Genomic DNA, 26,479 nt, shown 5'->3' with positions numbered 1-26,479 from the left:
TTCATGTTTTCTGATTTGAAAAACTCTGAAGTTTCACATCTTAGTCTGTCAAATCAATCATGGCATTTCAAAAAAGAATTTATAGAGATTAAGCAAGAAAAGTGGGTTCAGCTAGTTTTATTATCTTATAAAGATAATACAATGACTATAAGACATTTTGTTTTGTTTAGTAGTGTCCGACTCTTTGTGACCCCATGGACTGCAGCATTCCAGGTTTCCCTGTTCTCGGTCTCCTGGAGTTTGCTCAAACTCATGTCCATTGAATCAGTGATGCCACCCAACCATCTCATCCTCTGTCATCCGCTTCTGCTGCCTTCAGTCTTTCCCAGCATCAGGGTCTTTTCCAATGAGTTGGCTCTTCTTGTCAGGTGTCCAAAGTATTGGAGCTTCAGCATCAGTTATTCCAGTGAATATTCAGGACTGATTTCCTTTAGGATAGGCTGGTTTGATCTCCTTGCTCTTCAAAGGACTCTCAAGAGTCTTCTCCAGCACCCTAGTTCAAAAGTATGAATTCTTCAGTGCCCAGCCTTCTTTATGACACAACCCTTACATCTGTAATTGACTACTGGAAAAAACCATACTTTGACTATATGCACCTTTGTTGGAAAAGCAATGTCTCTGCTTTTTAATATGCTGTCTAGGTTTGTCATAGCTTTTCTTCCAAGGTGCAAGCGTCTTCTAATTTCATGGCTGCAGTCACCATCCAGAGTGACTTTCAGAGCCTAAGAAAATAAAGTCTATCACTGTTTCCATTGTTTCCCCATCTATTTGACATGAAGTGATGGAAACAGATGCTGTTATTTTAGATTTTTACATGGTAAGGTTTAAACCAGCTTTTTCACTCTCCTCTTTTACCTTCATCAACAGGCTCTTTAGTTCCTCTTTGCTTTCTGCCATTCAGGTGGTATCATCTGCTTATCTGAGGTTACTGATATTTCCCCTGGCATGTGGATTCCAGCTTGTGCTTCATCCAGCCCAGCATTTTGCATGCTGTACTCTTCATGTAAGTTGAATAAGCAGGGTAGCAATATACAGCACTGAGGTACTCCTTTCCCAATTTTGAACCAGTCCATTGCTCCATGTCCAGTTCTAACTGTTGATCTGCATACAGGCTTCTCAGGACATTCTGTACTTTATGTTAAACACTAATTCATATAATATAGATGGGCCATTCTCTGCATACAGGCAGGTCATAATATGTATATGTGTCATGGCTCATGCGTTCTGTGTACAGGCAGGCCTCAAAGATATTTTGCAGTTGGCTCCAGACCACCTTAAGACATGAATATCAAAATTAAGCAAGTTATATGAATGTTTTGTTTCTATGTGCAAATAAAAGTTACATTTATACTATATTGTAGTCTAATGATGTACAACAGAATTATATATAAAAAATGTACATACCTTAATTTCCAATACTTTATTGTTAAAAGAATGCTAATGATCTAAGCATTTATAGGGTAGTAACATTAAAAACCAGTGAAGGCAATGGCAACCCACTCCAGTACTCCTGCCTGGAGAATCCCATGGATGGAAGAGCCTGGAAGGCCGCAGTCCATGGGGTCACTGAGAGTCAGACAAAACTGAGCGACTTCACTTTCACTTTTCACTTTCATGCACTGAAGAAGGAAATGGCAACCCACTCCACTGTTCTTGCCTGGAGAATCCCAGGGACGGGGGAGTCTAATGGGGTGGTGTCTATGGGGTCACACAGAGTTGAACACGACTGATGTGACTTAGCAGCAGCAGTAGCAATATTAAAAACCACTGTTCAAAGATCAGGATAATAAATATAATGATAATGAAAGGTTTGAAATACTGCAAGAATTATCAAAATGTGACAGAGACATGAAGTAACCAAATGCTATAGGAAAATGGTGCCAAGGTACTTGCCTGACACAGCGTTGCCATAAATGTCCATTTCTTTTTAAGGCAATATCTGTGAAGCCAGACATCCTGGATATGAAGTCAAACGGGCCTTAGGGAGCATCACTACAAACAAAGCTAGTGGAGGTGAATGCCAGTTGAGCTATTTCAAATCCTAAAAGATGATGCTGTGAAAGTGCTGCACTCAATATGCCAGCAAATTTGGAAAACTCAGCAGCGGCCACAGGAATAGAAAAGGTCAGTTTTCATTCCAAACCCTAAGAAAGGCAGTGTCAAAGAATGCACAAACTACGAACAATTGCACTCATCTCACACACTAGTAAAGTGATGCTCAAAATTCTCCAAGCCAGGTTTCAGCAATATGTGAACCGTGAACTTTCAGATGTTCAAGCTGGTTTTAGAAAAGGCAGAGGAACCAGAGATTAAATTGCCAACATCCGATGGATCATCAAAAAAGTAAAAGAGTTCCAGAAACACATATATTTCTGCTTTATTGACTATGCCAAAGCCTTTGACAGTTCACAATAAACTGTGGAAAATTCTGAAAGAGTTGGGAATACCAGACGACCTGACCTGCCTCTTGAGAAATCTGTATGCAGGAAGCAATAGTTAGAACTGGACATGGAACAGCAGACTGGCTCCAAATAGGAAAAGGAGTGCGTCAAGGCTGTATATTGTCACCCTGTTTATTTAACTTATATGCAGAGTACATCATGAGAAATGCTGGGCTGGATGAAGCACAAGCTGGAATCAAGATTGCTGGGGAAAATATCAATAACCTCAGATATGCAGATGACACCACCCTTATGGCAGAAAGTGAAGAAGAATTAAAGAACCTCTTGATGAAAGTAAAAGAGGAGAGTGAAAAAGTTGGCTTAAAGCTCAACATTCAGAAAACTAAGATCATGGCATCTGGTCCCATCACTTCCTGGCAAATAGAAGGAGAAACAGTGGAAACGGTGGCTGACTTTATTTTTCTGGGCTCCAAAATCACTGCAGATGGTGACTATAGCCATGAAATTAAAAGATGCTTACTCCTTGGAAGGAAAGTGATGACCAACCTAGACAGCATATTAAAAAGCAGAGACATTACTTTGTCAACAAAGGTCCGTCTAGCCAAGGCTATGGTTTTTTTCAGTGGTCATGTATGGATCTGAGATTTGGACTATAAAGAAAGCTGAGCGCCGAAGAATTGATGCTTTTTAACTGTGGTATTGGAGAAGACTCTTGAGAGTCCCTTGGACTGCAAGGAGATCCAACCAGTCCATCCTAAAGGAGGTCAGTCCTGAGTGTTCATTAGAAGGACTGATGTTGAAGCTGAAAGTCCAATATTTTGGTCACCTGATGCGAAGAGCTGACTCATTTGAAAAGACCCTGATGTTGGGAAAAATTGAAGGCAGGAGGAGAAGGGGATGACAGAGGATGAGATGGTTGGATGGCATTACCAACTCAATGGACATGGGCTTGGGTAAACCCTGGCAGTTGGTGATGGACAGGAATGCCTGGCGTACTGTGGTTTATGGGGTCGCAAAGAGTCAGACATGACTCTTTCACCTTCATCAAGAGGCTCTTTAGTTCCTCTTTGCTTTCTGCCATTTGGGTGGTATCATCTGCTTATCTGAGGTTACTGATATTTCTCCTGGCAGTCTTGATTCCAGCTTGTGCTTCATCCTGCCTAGCATTTCTCATGCTGTACTCTGCATTTAAGTTGAATATGCAGGGTAACGATATACAGCGTTGAGGTACTCCCTTCCCAGTTTTGAACCAGTCCATTGCTCCATGTCCGGTTCTAACTGTTGCTTCTTAATCTGCACACAGGCTTCTCTGTATAAAAAATGTACATACCTTAATTTCCAATACTTTATTGTTAAAAGAATGCCAACCATCTAAGCATTGATAGGGTAGTAACATTAAAAACCACTGATCACAGATCAGGATAATAAATACAATAATAATGAAATGGTTTGAAATATTGCAAGAATTATCAAAATGTGACAGAGACATGAAGTGACCAAATGCTATAGGAAAACTGGTGCCAGTGTACTTGCCTGACAGAGTGTTGTCATAAATGTCCTTTTTTTTTTTTTTTTTAAGCATTATCTCTGAAGCACAGTAAAACAGGTGGGCCTGTATTTCTGAGTGTTCTTACACATAAATCAAGACACATCAGGACACAGGTGAGAACTGATCTGTGAGAATGTGTGTATGTTCCCATGTTATCAGCTCCACTGAAACTGATCCATCTGTGCAAATGGGAACATCTGTAAACTTTGGGTAAATGGACTGAGATATGTAGGGGCACCAAGGACTGACTGCTCATGACCACAGGACAGTGAGTTCCAAACTCAAGCACAGAAAACTAAAAAACCAGGCGACTTCCCTATTAGTTCAGTGGTTAAAATTCTGTGCTATCACTGCAGGACGCATGGATTCAATCCCTGGTCAGGGAACTAAGATCCCACATGATGCATGGCCCCAGGATCTCCAAAAAGAAAAAAGGTAACTCAAAGAAAACATGACTCTGATTATTCCTTGAGTTCAGTCATCAAAGCTATAGTCTAAACGTCTTTTCTGAGTAACCAAAGGTTTTTACCAATTGCCCATGGAGAGTGCCACCAGTATCAGTAAGCTCACATTCTTCAATCTAAAGACACTCGGGGGCTTCCCTGGTGGCTCAGTGTTAAAGAAACTGCCTGCCAATGCAGGAGACGTGGGTTCAATTCCTACTCCAGGAGAATCCCACATGCTGTGAAGCAACTAAGCACATGTGCCACAACTATTGCACTCTAGAACCTGGAAACCACGACTATGAGCCTACAATGCTACAACTGTTGAAGTCCTCACACCATATAGCCCTTGCTCTTGACAAGAGAAGACACCATAGTGAGAAACCCACACACAGCAACTAGAGAAAAGCCCGAGCAGCAACAGAAACCCAGCCCAGCCAAAAATAAGGAAACAGATACAATTATAAAGACACTTGAAGAAAATCTTGTTATTTGCTTTGCGATGGCCCCTTTCTGTTTTTCTAACCAGTTTGCTCTCTGATGATGACACAACTTGTTAGACACTTGCTCCTGGATCTCTCTTCACACACCACACTCAACATAATCAACACCCAATGCTCCACACAAAACAACCCCTTCATCCATCTTCTCCACTTTACTCTCATTACACCTTTCCCAGGCTCAGTGTTTAAAAGTAAAATTAAAATAAACTCTTTCCTTAATCATAATCAGTGCAAATGAATTTGAAAAGTAAATAAACACTAGCTATACCCCAGCACTCTAAAAAAATAAATTCTTAAAATTTTTTTACTTTCTAGGCTTCCGTATGTATTCTTTTTGTTGTTTTATTTTTTTGTATATGTTCTTAAAGACACAAGTTAACATATTTAAACAAAATGGGATTAATGTGAACATACTGTTATATGTGTTTTCATTTTGTATTTCATAAAAATATTTATTTTAATGGTTGCATAATATTATACTACATGTTGAGAGGGTAACAGGCAGGAAGGCCAGGGGTCTCCAAATGGAGGAAATAGGCTGCATGTCAGACATTTTTATCTCTCTCTTAAGCAGCAGGAGGAAACAAACTAGTGATATTTTTTTCCTCCTCATTACAAATTTAAAAGGAGGTTTCTTTAAAATACTGTGTTGCCATAATGATACCTGGTTCCCGTGAAGTTAACTATTCTCAAACCTTGAGTTAACCAATGCATTCTTCTTATGGAAATGCTTGTCTTAAGCTATGTTAATGTACTATGCATTTACCCCAGACTCTGTCTTCAAGTTGGTTCTGCCTAATGGATCAGAACCGAGTTGACAAACAAACCAGTATGTTATATTCAGACATTGTTACCCTAATCTATGTAAACGAAACTGTATGGTAATCTGCCTTTCAACAAGATTCAAGTCAATCATTTTGTGGCCCGGGATGACTCCTCTGGCACCAAGATTATCCCAAAATACATCTTATGGATGAGGGGCCTGGTGCCATTCTGAGTTTTAAGACATTCCTTTCTTTCATTAACAGACTGCTAGTGACTATATAACATCCAGCTAAAAACTAGCAGGGGATACTCTTTCTGCCCCCTTCTGATGCCTATGTCAGTTGCTTTATCTATCTCCTCTATACTTTAATAAAACTTTATTACACAAAAGCCCTGAGCGATCAAGCCTGTCTCTGGCCCCAGATTGAATTCTCCTCCTCCAGAGGCCAAGAATCCCAGCGTCTTTTCATGGTTCAGCAACAACCTTTCAATATCATTTATTTCACAAATCCTCTACTGCTGGATATTTAGGCAGCATCAAATAGTTAGCTATTATAAATAACTCTGTGTTAGATACCCCTGAAGCTAAATCTTTGCACACACCTTAATCACTTCCTTCACAAAAATTCTCTGATGTGGAATTGCTGAGAGTCATGTATGAACCCCCTGGAAAGCAGGGAGATCAAACCAGTCAATCCTAAAGAAAATCAGTCCTGAATATTCATTGGAAGAACTGAGGCTAAAGCTCCAATACTTTGGCCACCTGACACAAAGAGCCAACTCATTGGAAAATTCCCTGATGCTGGGAATGACTGAAAGCAGGAGGAGAAGGGGATGATAGAGGATGAGATGGCTGGCTGGCATCACTGATACAATGAGCATGAACTTGGGGCAACTGCAGGAGATGGTGAGGGACAGAGAAACCTGGTGTGTGTCAGTCCATGGGGTCGTGAAGAGTCATACACAACTAGGTGACTGAACAACAACAACAAAGTATGAATATTTTCAGAGGAAGCTGTTAAGCTGCTAACCTACCCTCCAGAAATATGATACCATTTTCTACTACCACCCATTCCCCTGCATGTTTACAAATCCAGGTGTTACAGCTTTGTTTTAATTGACACCAATTTGATCCCAAGAAGTGGAATCACTTTCCCAGGATGTCTTGCTGGAGGCATAACAGCTCCTGACTCCCTGCCCCCTGCACCTGCCCACTCTGGTCCATGTGCTCTCACTTCTCAGATTAAACTCCTGAATGCCAGCTCAGCACCCAACACTCCACCCCAGGATGTCTCTTCTACAAAATTGTCCTCTCTAACCTCTCCATCCTTCATGTACATGAGTCAGCTTCCTTGGCATCACTAGGTAGAGGGTTGAATGCAAAAATGCATGTTACACACTTGGTAGTTCATTTTCCTGAATGCTTTGCAGGTGTCTAGGTCTTCACTGGATCAGGGCATCATGCTTTTGCTTATGATGGTCCCACCTCCTAGAATGTCTTCCACATGATTTCCACCTCCTGAAACCCAAACCACACATCACTAAGTCTGTCTTACATGTCTAATTCCTTGGAAATGTTCTCCCTGTCCCCTCATGTGGGCTTGTTCCAACTCTAACAGAAAGTTATTTCATTTTTTTTTTTTTTTTTAATTTTTTTATTAGTTGGAGGCTAATTGCTTCACAACATTTCAGTGGGTTTTGTCATACATTGATATGAATCAGCCATAGATTTACACTTATTCCCCATCCCGATCCCCCCTCCCATCTCCCTCTCCACCCGATTCCTCTGGGTCTTCCCAGTGCACCAGGCCGGAGCACTTGTCTCATGCATCCCACCTGGGCTGGTGATCTGTTTCACCATAGATAGTATACATGCTGTTCTTTTGAAACATCCCACCCTCACCTTCTCCCACAGAGTTCAAAAGTCTGTTCTGTATTTCCGTGTCTCTTTTTCTGTTTTGCATATAGGGTTATCGTTACCATCTTTCTAAATTCCATATATATGTGTTAGTATGCTGTAATGTTCTTTATCTTTCTGGCTTACTTCACTCTGTATAAGGGGTTCCAGTTTCATCCATCTCATTAGGACTGGTTCAAATGAATTCTTTTTGACGGCTGAGTAAAATTCCATGGTGTATATGTACCACAGCTTCCTTATCCATTCATCTGCTGATGGGCATCTAGGTTGCTTCCATGTCCTGGCTATTATAAACAGTGCTGCGATGAACATTGGGGTGCACGTGTCTCTTTCAGATCTGGTTTCCTCAGTGTGTATGCCCAGAAGTGGGATTGCTGGGTCATATGGCAGTTCTATTTCCAGTTTTTTAAGGAATCTCCACACTGTTTTCCATAGTGGCTGTACTAGTTTGCATTCCCACCAACAGTGTAAGAGGGTTCCCTTTTCTCCACAGCCTCTCCAGCATTTATTGCTTGTAGACTTTTGGATAGCAGCCATCCTGACTGGTGTGTAATGGTACCTCATTGTGGTTTTGATTTGCATTTCTCTAATAATGAGTGATGTTGAGCACCTTTTCATGTGTTTGTTAGCCATCTGTATGTCTTCTTTGGAGAAATGTCTGTTTAGTTCTCTGGCCCATTTTTTGATTGGGTCATTTATTTTTCTGGAATTGAGCTGCAGGAGTTGCTTGTATATTTTTGAGATTAATCCTTTGTCTGTTGCTTCATTTGCTATTATTTTCTCCCAATCTGAGGGCTGTCTTTTCACCTTACTTATAGTTTCTTTTGTAGTGCAAAAGCTTTTAAGTTTCATTAGATCCCATTTGTTTAGTTTTGCTTTTATTTCCAATATTCTGGGAGGTGGGTCATAGAGGATCCTGCTGTGATTTATGTCGGAGAGTGTTTTGCCTATGTTCTCCTCTAGGAGTTTTATAGTTTCTGGTCTTACATTTAGATCTTTAATCCATTTTGAGTTTATTTTTGTGTATGGTGTTAGAAAGTGTTCTAGTTTCATTCTTTTGCAAGTGGTTGACCAGTTTTCCCAGCACCACTTGTTAAAGAGGTTGTCTTTTTTCCATTGTATATCCTTGCCTCCTTTGTCAAAGATAAGGTGTCCATAGGTTCGTGGATTTATCTCTGGGCTTTCTATTCTGTTCCATTGGTCTATATTTCTGTCTTTGTGCCAGTACCACACTGTCTTGATGACTGTGGCTTTGTAGTAGAGTCTGAAGTCAGGCAGGTTGATTCCTCCAGTTCCATTCTTCTTTCTCAAGATTACTTTGGCTATTCGAGGTTTTTTGTATTTCCATACAAATTGTGAAATTCTTTGGTCTAGTTCTGTGAAAAATACCGTTGGTAGCTTGATAGGGATTGCATTGAATCTATAGATTGCTTTGGGTAGAATAGCCATTTTGACAATATTGATTCTTCCAATCCATGAACACGGTATGTTTCTCCATCTGTTTGTGTCCTCTTTGATTTCTTTCATCAGTGTTTTATAGTTTTCTATGTATAGGTCTTTTGTTTCTTTAGGTAGATATACTCTTAAGTATTTCATTCTTTTTGTTGCAATGGTGAATGGTATTGTTTCCTTAATTTCTCTTTCTGTTTTTTCATTGTTAGTATATAGGAATGCAAGGGATTTCTGTGTGTTAATTTTATATCCTGCAACTTTACTATATTCATTGATTAGTTCTAGTAATTTTCTGGTAGAGTCTTTAGGGTTTTCTATATAGAGGATCATGTCATCTGCAAACAGTGAGAGTTTCACTTCTTCTTTTCCTATCTGGATTCCTTTTACTTCTTTTTCTGCTCTGATTGCTGTGGCCAAAACTTCCAACACTATGTTGAACAGTAGTGGTGAGAATGGGCACCCTTGTCTTGTTCCTGATTTCAGGGGAAATTTATTTCATTTTTTTATAGACATCTACAAAAATTATGACCTCCTTCTAACTTCCAAAGTTAATATAATCATTTTCTTGTTTCTTCAACCAGACTGTATAGGTTGACATCAGGATCTCTAGTGGACTTGACTTTTTCTTACTTGTATTACCTGTGGTGTCCTGAGACAAAGAAACTTTGATGGGAGCTGAGATTTTTAACTCAGGCCAGAGAAATTTATGGAAAATCTATTACCATATTATTTAAATATAAGATAAATCAGAGACAGACACAGCAGATCAATCCTACAGCCATAAATACAACTTCAAATGGCCAACACCTCATTCTCATGGGACAGACAACACCTTCCACAGCGTAAGTGGTTATGGTCATTTTACACCCTATGAAAACAACTATTTTTGTCCAAGCATTTACTCTGGGTGCTTTGCATGCCTTATCTTGTTTAAGCTGTACATCAACCCTACAGGTTACAATCTATCACTTCCATTTTGTGTAAGAAAAGATTGAGGCTTAGATGAATTAGTCTGTCTGAGTATCAGAGCCCATAAATAGCAGGATGGGACTCAAATCCATATCTGTTGGCCTCTTTTCCATCTGCTGATGGGTCTCCTTTCCACCTGCTGATGGGCCTCCTTATCCCCTGGATGGCCTGACACATTATCATGTCCCTCTGTGTAGCTAGAACAGAGAATGTGGGGAGAGGTGTAGCTGCAGTTAAAGGAACAGGCCTATCATAGAGATCTTATAGTCAGAAAGTTAAAGCATGATGTGGACACAGGCATACATGTGGTGAGTGAGAGCAAAGAGGGTACCTGAGGGCAGGTGGACACCAGCTGTCAGCAGGAAGACCTGGTACCCACAGCCAGATTGAAAGAGAAACCTGCAGCTGAGTGGGACACATGATGCCTGGGGAACAGGCTAAACAGACCCCATGCCCTGCTTGGGGCAGCAAGACTCATTTTTGATCCCATTAGGTGGTGAAACAGCCACACATACACTGCTGCACGAGGGTGTCTCTGACTCCAGATCCAAGCAGGGCTGAGTCTGTGGGAAATCCCTCCAGTCCCTGCAGGAGGCTGGTGTGGGGAAGGACAGACTGCAGGATGAAAACTGTCTGTAATGAAGACAGACTCCACTGGAAAGGTGCAAAGAAATGCAACAGAATCACACAGAATTAGATTATAATGCAAAGGTGCAATTTACAGAGCATCAGTTCAGTTCAGTTGCTCAGTCATGTCCAGCTCTTTGCAACCCCATGGAATGCAGCACGCCAGGCTTCCCTGTATGTCACCAACTCCCAGAGCTTACTCAAACTCATGTCCATCGAGCTGATGATACCATTCAACCATCTCATAAAAGCATAAAAGTATGTAAAGCTAGTGGCACAGAACATTCTAGAGTCTCTTGCTCAGTCACAGCAGAGATTTGGAAATCCTTGAATTCAATTTCAAACTGTCAAAGGACATTTCTTGGGAATCACAGGTTATCACTCATCAAAAATTGCCCATGGGAGAGAAAGAAAGAGGTCATGTTCAGACGTGAAGCTGAGTCAACAGGTCTGGGTGGGCCTGAGACTCTGCATTTCTAAGAAGCTCCAGGAGAGGCAGGTGCTGCTGATCCTGGCACCACCATCTGTCTGAGTCACAGGGAATTAGGAAGCCAGCAGGAGAATGGGGGCAATCTGGGAATGAGGGGAGTGGTTTTTAAGAAAATAATACATAAAAAAGGAAAAAATGTAGGAATATTTTTGCACATTATAGCACGGTCTACTAAGCATCTGTAAAAATGTATCATCCAAATAATAGCTCTGAGCAAAAGCAAAGCAAAATCAATCTACCTCAAGAGCTGGAAAATACTTTATTTCCCAGGACTCTCTAAAATAATCAAATCAACCACAAAATCATCTAAATGAAAAACACAGCCCATGTTCAGACTCTCACCCGGAAGTCTAGAGTGCTATTTACCCCATGTTGATTTTTTCTCTGTTTGGCTGTGCTGGTTCTTGATTGTTTGCATGAGCTGTCTCTAGTTGTGATGATGGGGGCTGCTCCTGCAGCACACAGGCCTCTCCCTGAGGGGCTTCTGCTGATGCTGAGTGAAGACTTCAGGAGCTGTGTCATGGGGACTCCATAGCTGTGGTGCAGGGCTTAGCTGCTCTGTGGCAGGTGAACTCTTCAGACCAGGGATTGAACCAGAGTCCCCTGCATTGGCAGGTGAATTCTTCTCCACTGCACCACCAGGGAAGTCCTAGCTCCTTATTTTTACTTGCTATTTCTTCTGTGAATTAAAATCCTGCATAGTACCTACTATAGTTTCCTAGTGACTCTAACTTCCAGGAATCAGGACAGAAGACGAAATGAGGGAAAGAGAATAAAGCTCCCAGTCTGCTGAGCTGGCTCATTCCCATGTCCCCTGCCTGCCTTCACCCCAACCCCGCAGCTTCTCTCAATCAAATCCAACATCAAAGGGGTGTCCTGGAGTTGTGAGGGATGGGACAGGCAGAAGAGGGAACCTGGGATGTACACAGGTGGGGTGATGCCTGGGTATCATCTCCAAACAGAGAAATGAAGCTAACAGTGATACTGTGAGTAGACCAAGGCACAGATCAAAAGTCAAGTTACTGCAGTTATTAACTCAGTCTCCAAATTCAATTTTCCCTCAAACATTTTAGAATCTTGATAATCCTATCATTTGCAGGTTTTAAGAAGGAAGAATAAGAATCTGTTATGTTCCTACATTGTACTACAAATTATCTTAGATAATTCATATTTTATGGCTTTGGGGAAAATATAAGACAAGTGTAGGTGAACAGAATTATATTTACAACAGAAAATCTGACAGACACACTGTCTGAGAGTAAGTAAACATCACCTACAGTGCTCTCAGGGAAAAGATTGTATCAGGACCTGTGGTTAATATTTTCCTGACACAGCAGTTCACGTTTTTCCTGACCTACAATGGAACTGGAAATAATTAGGAGGGGGCTTTTGCCCTGTGACTAACTGACACTGCTCCCTGGGTAGCATTTGGGCATTAAGTTGAATATTCTTTCATGTTGCAAGAGTTTCATTAATTAAATTACAGCTACAGTCCATTAGATAAGTCTGGGGTGGTAAGAGTTTTAAAGAGCAATTCTTTCAGTTATTGACAGAGTTGTCGTGTGTGTATGTGTGTGTGTTGGTTCCTGCTTGCTCACACCTGTGTTACTCACTCACCCTCACAACCAGAAGTCCCTCAGCACCCTCTCTGTGCCCTGCAGAATGCCACTTTCTGGGAACAAAAATGAAAACAAGATGCTTCCTGATTTTAAAAAGCTTCAAGGTTCTGTGTGATACAGATCCCAAGTTACAAAGCATGTCACAGGTGCTATCTTTTATCTTAATTATGATAAAATTCAACTAACCATTTTTAAGTGGACAGTTCGGTGTTCAGTACATCCATATTTCTGTGCAACAAAGCTTGAGCATTTTTTTTCTGCCTCAAAAAACTGAAATTCTTACCCATTAAGCAAACTAGTCCCCATTTTCCCTCCCCCAGTCCCTGGAGTCCACCATCCTACTTCCCATCTTCTTGAATTTGATTACTTTAGGAATCTCACATAAATGGAATCAGAGTATTTATTCCTTTTGTGTCTGGCTTATTTCATTTAGCAAGATGTCATCAAGGTTTATCCATAGGTCAGAATTTTCTTCCTTTTTAAGGCTAAATTGTAAGTATTTAGTTCCTTCCAACTTTTGGCTGCTATAAACATAGGTGTACCATAAACACAGGTATACTATAAACACTATCTTAAAAGTATACATAACACACTAAGGAAGAACTGAGAGTCTCAAAGATGCATTAGAGTTGACTCAGAAAATGAGGAGATTTTCACCATCCAGATGACAGAGGGCCTGGGTCTCTGAGGTTGAGGGGCAGCATGTGCACTGGAAACAGGGAGGACATGGCGCTTTGAGAGAAACTACACGCAATCTGAGTGCAGGGGGGCATGTATGTCAGACATACTGGCTGCAGAGGGAGGTGGGGAAGAGCTTCTAACCACCTTGTCTGTTCCGATTTAGTCTCTTCTTCAAGATTCTGTCCTGATCCCAGCTGAGGGCCTCAAGCTGAGTGCGGAAGGAACATCACCAGCAGACATGGATGCTGACAGGTCCAGGTCACACACCTCTTTGCCGTCTCCCACATGGATCTTCTCTGCTCTCTTAAATTTGCTTTTGACTTTGAGCTAGTCTCTAATCCCTGCCTCCATCTGAGGCCCTGGTTCCTCACTGCTGACTGGGTCATTATTGAGGCTCTTCTCTGGTGGACACAAGGTCACCCCACGGCCCCTGCTGGAGTGGGCTTGAGGCTATGCTATGGTTCTAGCAGCAGCTCAGCCAGGCCAGTAAGGATCAGATCTGTGCTAAAGAAAGCAGCAGTCTGTGGGGGGAGGGCGGGGGCTGGCAGCTCAGTATGGGTGAGTGGAGAAGGCTGCAGGAAGGGCTAAGGGACAGAGAAGGAGGCTGCAACCAGAGGGCACCATGGGAGGAAGAGAACATCTCAGAAATACAAACAAGAAAAAATGGAAAGGAATGAGATATTGGAGAGTTAGGGCCAGGAAGACAAGGCTGATGTCCCAGACTCTGCATGAATAATCAGGTGTCACATGTAGTGTCCTGAATCAGGTTAAGATGGAGCTCTGGGTCCCAGGGCCCATCAACCACCATGAGGGAGCTCACAACACAGGGAAAAAATTGCTGGGATCCCCATTCCATGGTCAGTTTCCAAGAGGGATTCATCTACAATGTCACTGATCTAATCTGCATCCATTAGGACAGACACACTGACAGATCCCCCTGACACAATGACAAGGAAGCCAAGAGCAGATGTGGTGCAAAATCTTCAGCTGGATTTTAAAAAGGCAAATGGATTAAACTAACCTTTTGTCCTGGGTAAATGTATGCATACACATTCTTCAGTACTAGAGGCCCATCTGACTTATGCCTGAAGTTCACATTGATAAAAGAAATCAGTCCTTCATTGGGCCAGGATGGTGGTGGACGATACTCGAGTTCCCAGGATGCTTCTTTCTCAAGGTCTGTGTATTCAATCACCCTTTCTAGTGAAATCATCTGAAACACACATGACATCTCATGAGTTAGTATCAGAGGGTCTTGTTTATGGATGTTCAGAGATTGTAAATGAAATCGTCTGCTTGTCTGTGGTTCAGAACATCCCAGGTCTCAGCATCCACAAAGGACAGAAGTAGGAGTCTGATGAGACCTTGGATAATTAGCAAACTTGTTCATTGTCTTCAATACTTTTACTTATGACTACTTTCTTCAATTTTATATTAAAACTAAAACAATTAGAGAAATGAATGGTAAAATTTTATTGATCCACCTTTTACATCTGAATAAAAAACAAGAGAATTTTTTCTAAGAAAAGAACACTTATGGACACCAATCAGTATATGTGGCTACAGAAGGGCCACATGTTACAGATGAGCAGAACTGGACAGTCATCAAACCTCATCTTAATAATCAGTCACTTTCTACTCTGTTAGAAGAAAGAAATGGAAAAACTTCATTTTTATTGTTTTTCTCCCTTTAGGAGAAAGTACAAATATTCAAAAGTGTATAATTTACATATTGACTAAAGCTTCTTAAACAACCATGACTCCACACCTTAGAGAGCACACTCTGAGAGGGAGCCTATCCTACCAGGAAGAAGGGCCACAAGCAAATTCAGGTGTTCGACACACACAAGGATGAATGCTAAAATGGGGGAGGGGTGAAGGAACATAGTAATTAAATAAACCTCAAAACACTGGTTTCTTTTCTTTTACCAAAAATAAGGAATTACCCATTAAGAAACAAATAGAAACAAACTGCTAAGAAATTAGTTTATATTGTCTCCAGAATTTCAGAACCTCCCTCCTATAGAGACATTTATTGTATTTGAAGACAGTTTGTGATGAATATAAAACCTTCTGACATGGCATACATATGACTGAGAAAAATATGTATATATTTTATTTTACATTAACTTTAAGCACATGGAACATGAAAGTGAAAGTTGCTTAGTCCTGTCTGACTCTTTGCAACCCCATGTACTGTAGCCTGCCAGGCTTCTCTGTCCACAGGGATTCCCCAGGCAAGAATACTAGAGTGGGTAGCCATTCCCTTCTCCAGAGGATCTTCCCAAACCAAGGATTGAGCCTGAGTCTCCTGTGGCTCCTGCATTGCAGGTGGATTATTTATCATCTGAGACACCAGGGAAGCCCTTAAGCAGATGGAGGAGAATGTAAAACTTTGTAAAATTAAGTAAAAATAACAGTTTTATTATTTTACATAAGATTTACTTTTATGCCATTTAACAGCAAGGAGACCTGGAAAGGCTAAGAACAGAAAGATAAACATCACCATGTTCTCAACTTCGGCACTTTGCCTGACGCACCACTGGAACATCCCGGTAAGTGTGAGCGTGAGAGACAGGACCAGGCCAACATGCCCGAGATCCAAAGCTAAATGAGGAAGAAGAGGAATAAAGTCAGTCTACTTCTCAACCCCTCACACAGGTCCTTCTGTCACTTTACAAAGAAGACTCCTTTATTTTTATGATTTTTATTGGAGTATAGTTTATTTACAAAGTTGTGTTAGTTTCAGGTATACAGTAAAGTGAATTGGCCAGACATATATATAATCTGCTCTTTTAAAATTATTTTCCCATATACATCATTACAGAGTATTAAATAGAGTTCCCTGTGCTATACAGTAGGTCTTTTTAGTTACCTATTTTATATATAGTAGTGAGAAGACTCCTTTATAATATTTAAATCAGTTGTATGTAATGATAGCATTACTCATAATATCACTTCTGTTGTATAAGACAATAATACATTAAAAAAATTTTAAAAACCCATTGTGTGGGACTTCCCTGGTGGTCCAATAGCTAAGACTCCAAAATCCCAGTGCACAGGGCCCGGGTCTGATCCCTGGTCAGGGAATTAGACTCCACATGCCACAACTAAGAGTTCACTTGTTGGAACTAAAGTCCTGCCTGTCACAACTAAGACTGAAGATCCCAAGTGCCCCAGCTAACACCCAGTACAGCCAAATGAATAAGTAAATTTTTAAAAATATTTTGAATTTAGGAAGAAGTAACAAAGTTGTTGTTGTTCAGTCACTAAGTTATGTCTGACTCTGTGTTGTGATGGACTGCCACATGCCAGGCTTCCCAGTCCTTCATTATCTCCCAGAATTTGCTCAAATTCATGTCCATTGAGTTGGTGATGCTATCTAACCATCTCACCCTCTGCCACCCCCTGCCTTCAATCTTTCCCAATATCAGGGTCTTTTCTAACGAGTCAGCTCTTTGCATCAGGTGGTCAAAGTATTGGAGCTTCAGCTTCAGCATCAGTCCTTTCAGTGAATATTCAGGGTTGATTTCCTTTAGGATTGACAGGTTTGATCTCCTTACAAACAGTCCAAAGGACTCTTAAGTGTCTTCTCCAACACCACAGCATGAAAGCATCAATTCTTCAGCCCTCAGCCTTCTTAATGGGCCAACATGTAAATCTGTTGACAACTCTTACACAACTACTGGAAGAAACGTAGCTTTCACTTATACAGACCTTTGTTGGCAAAGTGATGTCTCTGCTTTTTAATATTCTGTCAAGATTTGTCATAGTTTTCCTTCCAAGAAGCAAACGTCTTTTCGTTCATGGTTGCAGTCACACTTCACAGTGATTTTTTGGACCCAAGAAAATAAAATCTGTCACTGCTTTCAATTTTACCCCAGATGGGACTGGATGCCATGATATTCGTTTTTTTAATGTTGAGTTTTAAGCCACATTTTCCACTCTGCTCTCTCATTTTCATCAAGAGACTCTTTAGTTCCTTTTCACTTTCTGCCATTACAGTGGTATCATCTGCATATCTGGGGTTATTAATATTTCTCTCAGCAATCTTGATTCCAGTTTGTGTTTCATCCAGCCTGGCATTTTGCATGATGTATTCTGCATATAAGTTAAATAAACATAATGACAATATACAGCCTTGTCATACTCCTTTCCCAATTTTGAACCAGTCCATTGTTCCACATCCAGTTCTAACTGTTTCTTCTTGACCTGCATACAAGTTTCTCAGGAGACAGGTACAGTGGACTGGTATTCCTATCTCTTTCAGAATTTTCCACAGTTTGTTGTGATCCACACAGTCAAAGCCTTTCACATAGTCAATGAAGCAGATGTTTTTCTGGAATTCCCTTGCTTTCTCTATGATCCAGTGAATGTTGGCAATTTGATCTCTGGTTCCTCTGCCTTTTCTAAACCTACCTTGTATAGCTGGAAGTTCCTGGTGAATGCACTGTTGAAGTCTTGTTTGAAGGAATTTGAGTATATCCTTACCAGTATGCAGAATGAATGCAATTGCATGATAGTTTGAACATTCTTTGGCATTGCCTTTCTTTGGGATTGGAATGAAAATTGACTTTTTCCAATCCTGTGGCCACTGCTGAGTTTTCCAAATTTGCTGATATATTGAGTGTGGCACTTCAACAGAATCATCTTTTAGGATTTTAAATAGCTCAGTTGGAATTCCATTACCTTCACTAGCTTTTTTCATATTAAAGCTTTGAAGTTAAGGCCCACTTGACTTCACACTCCAGGATGTCTTGCTCTAGGTGAGTGACCACACCATTGTGGTTATCCAGGTCATTAAGATCTATTTTGTACAGTTCTTCTGTACATTCTTGCCATCTCTTCCTAATCTCTTTGGCTTTTCTTCGGTCCTTACCATTTTTGTCCTTTATCCATATTAATCCCACCTGGATTGAGATACACTTGGCAGTATAATATAGGTGAAGATGTCATTGTTCAGATTTTTGTCCTTATGCTTCAATTATAATTAAGTAATTTCACTTTCTATGTCCAATGTAGCTACAGTTGAAATCACAAAAACAAGACAGTGGGTTCTAAGAGCCAATGTTTTTAAATCTAAAATATCACTTGCATTTTTCCATTATTAAAGACTGTGATTCAGGGTTATTGCTATGCATAGTGAGGGATGATGAATTCATGCCACACATTCCAACAACTGCTCACCTGAGACCTACATAGCAGTGGGGATACTGTTTTTGCCACAGAGAATCTTTTTCACCCCAGTACACCAGACCCCTACAACCAAGAGATCCAAGTAGCTCAAAAGCTAAAACCTAAGCTGTACCTGGTTCTCTCCATCTAACTATAGGACACTACCTAGAATCTTCAGAAGGTAATCTTGCTACAGTTATGTAGACCTCAACCCATTCAAAGAAAGAGAAAAAGATAAGAGATCTCAATGAAGACCTACTGCAAACGAACAAGCAAACTACTCAAAGCAGTATACAGAGTCAATGCAATCCCTATCAAATTACCAATGGCATTTTTCACTGAATTAGAACAAAATTTACATTTTGTATGGAAACACAAAATACCATGAATAGCCAATGTAATCTTGACAAAAAAAAAGAAGAAAAATGAAGGTAGGAGGAATCATACTCTCTGTCTTCAGACTATACTACAAAGCTACAGTAATTAAAACAGTATGCTAGTGGCACCAAGGACAGAAATATAGATCAATGGAACAGGACAAAAGTCCAGAGATAAACCCATGCATCTGTGATCACCTATGGTAAAGAAGGCAAGAATATACAATGGAGAAAAGACAGTTTCTTCTGGGTCTCTCGAAACATCCCACCCTCACCTTCTCCCACAGAGTCCAAAAGTCTGTTCTGTATATCTGTGTCTCTTTTTCTCTCCTGCATATAGGGTTATCATTACCATCTTTCTAAATTCCATATATATGTGTTAGTATGCTGTAATGATCTTTATCTTTCTGACTTACTTCACTCTGTATAATGGGCTCCAGTTTCATCCATCTCATTAGAACTGATTCAAATGAATTCTTTTTAACAGCTGAGTAATATTCCATGGTGTATATGGACCACAGCTGGCTGATTCATGTCAATGTATGACAAAACCCACTACAATATTGTAAAGTAATTAGCCTCCAACTAATAAAAAGAAATGAAAAAAAAAAAAAAAGACAGTTTCTTAAATAATTGGTGCCGGGAAAACTGGACAGCTACATGTAAAAGAATAAGATTAGAATACTCCCTGACACCATACACAAAAATAAACTCAAAATGGATTACAGACATAAATGTAAGAACAGACACTACAAAACTTAGATGAAAACAGGGAGAACTCTCTCTGACATAAATTGCAGCAAGCTTTCTTTTTTTTTTTTTTAACCCATCTCCTAATGAAAATAAAATAAAATAAAACCTAAACAAATGAACCCAATTAAGCTTAAAAGCTTTTGAACAGAAAGGAAAACCATAAAAAAAAAAAAAAACAAAAAAAAACAAAGACAACCTGCAGAATGGGGAGAAATACTTGCAAATGAAGTGACTGACAAGGGATTACTCTCCAAAATACACAAATGGTTCATTGCAGTTCAATATCAAAAAATAAATAAATAAACAAACAACAAAACAAAAAAATGGGCAGAATATTAAAAGACATTCTTCAAAGAAGACATACAGATAGCCAAAAAGCACATGAAAATATGGCCAACATCTCTAATTATTAGAGAAATGCATATCAAAACTACAGTGAAAAAAAAATGAAAAATAAAAGCAAAAAACTACAGTGAGGTGTCACCTCACACCAGTCAGAATGACCATCATCAAAAAGTCTACAAAGAATAAATACTGAAGAGGATGTGGAGAAAAAGGAACTCTCCTACACTGTTGGTGGGAATGTAAACTGGTACAGCCACTAAGGAGAACAATTTAGAGGTTCTTTTAAAAACTAAAAATAGAGCTACCATATCATCCAGCAATCCCACTCCTGGGCATTTATCCAGAGAAAACCAAAATTCCAAAATATACATACACCCTTATGTTCACTGCAGCACTATTTACAATGCCAGGACATGGAAGCACCCTAAATGTCCATTAACAGAGCAATGGATAAGGAAGATGTGCCATACATACAATGGAATATTACCCAGGGATAACAATAGGCAAAATAATGCCATTTGCAGCAACATGGCTGGACCTAGAGATTTTCAAACTGAGTGAAGTAAGTCAGACAGAGAAAAATAGAATATGACATTGCTTATACATGGAATCTAACAAAAGGCTACAAATGAACTTATCTATAAAACAGAAGTAGAGTAACAGATGTAAAAAACAAATTCATGGTTACCAGTGAGGGTAACAGGCAGGAAGGCCAGGGGTCTCCAAATGGAGGAAATAGGCTGCAATTGCCAGACATTTTTCTCTCTCTTAAGTGGCAGGAGGAAACAAACTAGCGATATTTTTTTTTTCCTCCTCTATACAAATTTAAAAGGAGGTTTCTCTTAAAATGCTGTGTTGCCATGACACCTGGGTTCACCTGAAGCTAACTATTCTCCAACCTTGAAGTAAATACATTTTTTTCTTATGGAAATGTTTGTCTTAAGCTATGTTAATGTACCCCAGACTCTGTCTTCAAGTTGGTTCCGCCAAATGGCTCAACCTACTTGACAAACCAGTATGTTATACTCAGATATTGTTCCCCTAATCTATGTAAATGAAACTATTTGAATGCCCTTCTACAAGATTCAAGTCAATTGTTTTATGGCCCGGGGTGAATTATCTGGTGCCATTCTGAATTTTAAGACATTCCTTTCTTTTCTTTAACAGATTGCTAGTGACTATGTAACATCCACCTGAAGACTAGCAGGGGGTACTCTTTCTGCCACCTTCTGATGCCTATGTCAGAAGCTTTCTCTATCTCCTTTATACTTTAATAAAACTTTATTACACAAAAGCTCTGAGCGATCCAGCCTCGTCTCTGGCCTTGGATTGAATTTGTCTCCTCCGAAGGCCAAGAACCCCAGTGTCTTATTATTCAGCAGCAGCCTTTCACCAGGGGATAAAGGAGGGGAGGAATACATTGGAAGGCTGGGATTGACACATTCATACTACTATATATAGAATATTAAAATAGATAGCTAATAAGAAGCTACTGTAAAGTACAGAGAACTCTGTAATGACCTATATGGGAAAATAATCTAAAAAATTTTGTGTGTGTGTGTGTGTGTGTGTGTGTGTGTGTGTATGTATATACACATATATATACATACATTATGTATAGCGTGTATATATATATATATATATATATATATATATATATATATATGTATAGTGGATTGACTTTGCTATATATCAGAAACTAAGACAACAGGGTAAACAAACTAAACCCCAATAAAATTATATACAAAAATGAAAGAATGGCCTGAGTGAGCCAAAGCAGGGGCCCATGCCACCACAAGTCTGCTGGAGCAGGCATATTCATACCTGATCTTTGCTCCTGAAGATTCCTAAAGTCAAAAACAGAAATTCTTTTCTAAGTGACACTTCATTTGAAGTATTAATCAAAATGCAAAGTACTAAAAAAATACATACACCCAAATGTTTATGGGGGTATGGAAAAAGAATCTTTAAAAAAGTGAATATATGTATAACAGATTCAGGTACACATGAAGCTAACACACTATAAATCAACCACACACCAAAAATTTTTTTTTAAATGGTCTCAACAAGGACCTACTGTAAATAAATAAGTAAATGGAAAAAAAGATAAAACTTCTCACCAAGACACAAATGACTTCACATGGACCACAATGTGGAGTCACATACTGCAGACACTAATACAATTCATTAGAACCAAAGAATATATATTAGACAAGATGACAAGAGTTTAATAACTACAAGCAAAGCTATAAACTGTAAATGTACCACAAATATTCACATCTGTACTTACATTCTACCAGAATCAGGGCCCCAAAGGCAACAACAGTGACAAAGATGGCACAGATGACATCTAGATACACAGCGAGCCATCGGGATGTCATCAAAAGCAGGAACCAAGCCTCTGGATTTGTGAACCATAATAAGTATAATGCATAAGCAGAAAAACCATGTTAGCTGCTTCTCACAAGTGAGAGCATTTTCTCAGTTGAGCTACAGAAGACTTTACATAAGGCAGGACAGCAAAGTTACACACCCAAGAAACATGAAGATTTCAGAAAACTAGGTTCTAACACAAGACAACATATGGGACACACAGGAATCAGTCCAGGAAGCATGTATTGAAAACGTCAACCCACAGGTTATCAATAGAAATATGATCACAAGAAGGAAGATGGAAAATCGTCATTTCCTGCAGTGATGGGCCTCAGTGTGACGATCCTCCTCTCACAGGGCCGACTGCTCCCAGCTCTCACACAGCAGAGAGCACAGCTCATACTGTTTCCGGCACCTTCTGCCCTCACTACAGGGCCCTGTGGTGTTTACTCTTAGAGGCCAGTGTCTATGTGACCATCAGCTGACAGGATCTGCACGTGACTTTCAAAATGCCATTTTATCTTCAAAATACAATAATGATTGGAAATTTTGGCTCGAATTTTATATACTTAGAGAAAATCCTGAATTGTCTACCTAGGGAAAAAATCTTCACTGATAAAAACATAATCAAGTGGGTGGCAAATCAGGAAATTATTTTCCTCAATCACATCTGCCACCCTCCATGCTCTGAAATGAGTCAGCCTGGAGGGCGAGAACAGCCACCACCTGGTTCTGTAAATAAAGTTTTATTGGAACACAGGTACAGCCATTTTCTGATGTATTATCTTTCCCTGTCTTTGTGCCACAACAGCAAAGGTGAGTAGTTGCAACAGACACAGTATAGCACACAAAGCCTACAATATTTTCTATCTGGATCTTTGCAAAAAAGAAAAGTTTGCTGTCTCTTGCTCTAAAGAGACAGAAGTCCACAGGGCACAGTGATGCAAGGACAATGCAAGCCAGTCAAGGGAGAAAAGCAGGGCTGTGAGGTGGGGGAGGGGGAGCATAGAGTGGGTGCTGAGAGGAAGGGTGGGGGAGGCGGGTGTGCAGAGGGGGATAAGGGGAGGCACAGAGAGAGATGCTGGCCAGCCAGGCCACCCGAGAGGGAGTCAGCCTCAGAAGGCAGCAGATCTCATCCTTAGAAATTATCTCCAGAAACCTACAGACCTGAATGCAAATCCTGGTGTGCATCGAACACTTCCTGAAACTTGTGTTCAACTTTATACGCCCGGATGGTCCAGAGTCCCCGGAGAGAAGATGCTAAGTGGGAAAACACCACGCTCCGTGCTGGGGAAGCAGAGACAGACACACAGAGAAAGTCAGGGAGACTGGACGTGAGGAAACCACTGCCTCCTGGGCCCTGTGATCATACGTCCCGCCAAAGGGAATCCTCCATGTGACCCTAAACTCCTGTTCACACAAAGCTTCACTTTAATGACCTTGGAATGAAAGATTCTCTTTGAAACTATCTTTGATCAAATTCAAATCACAGCTAGATTTAGATAAAGAAATTCTTGTTCTTTCATCAGGATCCTCTCAGACATGCCTCCCTCTAAATTTTTCTGGCATCTCACCAGGTGGGAATTGTTCACATTTAAAAAATACATATATTGAAGTATAGTTGATTTACAATAATGTGTTAGTTTCAGGGATATAGTATAGTCATTCAGTTAGTTTTTTCGATTATATTCCATTACAGATTATTGTAAGATACTGCATAAAATTCCCTGTGCTTTACAGTAATGACTTATTGTTATCTAGCAGTGTGTCTATTAATCTCATACTTCTAATTTGTTCTTCCCCCTCTCCAAATCCCCTTTGGCTACTGTAAGTTTGTTTTCTATGTCTGTGAGTCTATTTCTGTTTTGTGTACAGATTCATTTGTATTATTTTTAGATTCCATATATAAGTGATATCATATTTATCTTTCTCTTACTTTACTAATAATAATATCCCCTAAGTCCATCAATGTTGCTGCAAATGATAATATTTCATTCTTTTCCATGGGTGAGTAATTACTGTTCACTAATTTTTGAATCAGTAGCATTTTAAAATTTAATTCCTCATTAGAGTCCTCACCACTCTGAATTTTGGTGAGCTACCTGTGGGCCATCTCCTCCTTAGATGAGTAACCTAAGGTTGGGATAGAGTCAGTACATCCCCCACCCTGGACCAGACCCAGACCCAGGACAGGGTGAGACGAGTAAGGGAGCAGACAGTCTGCCGTCTCCCCGCTCCTGGGCCTCTCCCCGCACCTGCGCCAGGAGTCTCTGTGCGGGTCACAGTGCATCTGGTACCGCACCGCCCTTTTGCCTACAGGACCAGGCAGGTGAGGAATCTCTGCATAGTCTTGACTTCTGCTCCAGGAATCTAATTGACGTTTTTATAACTGCCTGCTGGATACCTGTCCTGCTGTTCTGAGGTCACAGCAGCATGTGACACTCACATCAATCTTGTAGAATCTGACACTGGCCTCTGTGTCCATTCTCTTTTGAGTGACTTCATGTGGGTTTGGGGTCTGGTGTCACATCACTGACCATTCATTTCCCACCATCTTCTCTAAGAGCACACTGACCATGAGCACCAGGGTCAGGCTCCTGCCTGTCAGGGAACAGGTGGGCTGCAGGCTGCTGGGCAGGGAGGACACTTCCTGGTGGGGTTTTCATTCCCCACCATGAATGAGGATGTAACTTGCTGTTGTCAAGGGCACATGGTGAGCCTGTGACCTCAGTCTGGCTGAGTGATAATTTGTGCTGTATCAGCAAAAATACTGACATCACTTTGTTACCTGTGCATCTCCTAGAGAAGACCCGTTAGTACAATGAGGTTGTTTACAGGAAGTTAGTAATGTATCTTACAGAAGGCTATAGAGACTTTATAAAATGATGGGGAAAGGATCAAGGGGGAAACTCCATACTGTTCTCAGGTCCTCACTCCTTAGTCCAGGATCTGAATGCCTGGCTGGTACAGTTCAGTCGGTACCGACATGCACCCGGGCACTGCCCGTTTGGAGGGCTTGAGGTACAAACAGGTGAAAACACAGAACCTCCTTTTGTGTTTAGTGTCCCCAGCTCTATAAGGAAGGAAGGAGCAGGCTTCCTCCTTGTGAGACACTGGGGCTCAGAGAGGGTGGGAAGCCCTGGGCTGGGGGAGGACAGCCTGAGCAGGGAGCCAGGTGACCATCCACTTAGCCCTAGGATGAGATGGTTGGAAGGCATCACCAACTCAATGGACATGAGTTTGAGCAAACCCTGGGAGATGGTGAAGAACTAGGAATGGGAAGCCTGGTGTGCTGCATGCAGCCCATGGGGTCAAAGAGTCGGACATGACTGAGGGACTGAACACCCCCATCACCACCACCTAGATAGAGAACAAAAACATTCTAGCCAACTGGCCACCACATTTGGTTATCTGAGGTGTGCAGGATGGGGTACCTGGATTAAATGTATTGTCTAACTTGTTGCAGCCTACTGGGTGCAAAAAATCCAAATAATCCACAGTGATAGTGCCAAAGTTCTCAGACTCTCCAGATCAAATATTGAGAAAATCCTGTACTGCTTCTTGACAAATGCCTCAGGAGAAGCCCTTCTTTCCACTTCCATATGAATGGGAAATGGCCCTTGCCCCAGGCAAAAAGTCTGTCAAATATTCTTTCTGGAACAACCCCTCTCTCAATGTACCAGAGACCTGCTTTGCAACAAGACTGTTGAATGACTCATTTCATGAGTCACCTCAAACCATAAAAGGTCTGAAGCCCTGTCTACACAGAAGACTGGATGGAGCTCATCACTTTCTCTTCTGCCTCCTCAGGTCCTACCATACTACTCAGTCATACAGGTAGAATGTCACACACACCTGGACTCTACTGCTCCCCATCCATCCAAACACCTCGCCAAACTCGACCTCACAGGAGGTTAGCTGCTTCTCTTGATGAGTGAAAATGTCTTCTACAGACTTTATGAAACTGATGATCACTATCCTTTTTGCAAATAAAGATAAATACCTCAAGTGTTTATTATTAAAAACAAAACATACAAA

General features: G+C 40.7%; 2 protein-coding genes and 1 long non-coding RNA gene across 3 annotated transcripts in view; 1 reads left to right on the top strand and 2 right to left on the bottom strand.

Moving 5' to 3' along the window:
* The window catches only part of LOC122687096 (ATP-binding cassette sub-family C member 4-like), an 860,243-nt gene that overhangs the window by 411,092 nt on the left and 422,672 nt on the right, over positions 1-26,479 (bottom strand). The window lies entirely within an intron of this gene.
* LOC122687099 (ATP-binding cassette sub-family C member 4-like) overlaps positions 1-26,479 on the bottom strand; it is a 170,144-nt gene that overhangs the window by 48,402 nt on the left and 95,263 nt on the right. The window contains 4 exon segments of the mRNA XM_043892539.1: positions 14,440-14,631; positions 15,925-16,025; positions 22,359-22,469; positions 23,609-23,728. Of these exon segments, the coding sequence (XP_043748474.1) occupies positions 14,440-14,631; positions 15,925-16,025; positions 22,359-22,469; positions 23,609-23,728 (524 nt within the window).
* Positions 1,706-21,356, top strand: LOC122687108. Its single transcript, XR_006339015.1, has 3 exons — positions 1,706-1,748; positions 8,855-8,858; positions 21,244-21,356. It is a non-coding gene; the product is annotated as an uncharacterized LOC122687108 (long non-coding RNA).

The sequence above is a fragment of the Cervus elaphus genome, chromosome 30 (assembly GCF_910594005.1).
Source record: "Cervus elaphus chromosome 30, mCerEla1.1, whole genome shotgun sequence".
Classification (NCBI taxonomy): Eukaryota; Metazoa; Chordata; class Mammalia; order Artiodactyla; family Cervidae; genus Cervus; species Cervus elaphus.
The sequence above is the reverse complement of the archived record's forward strand: the minus strand, read 5'-3'. Positions and strand labels throughout refer to the sequence as shown.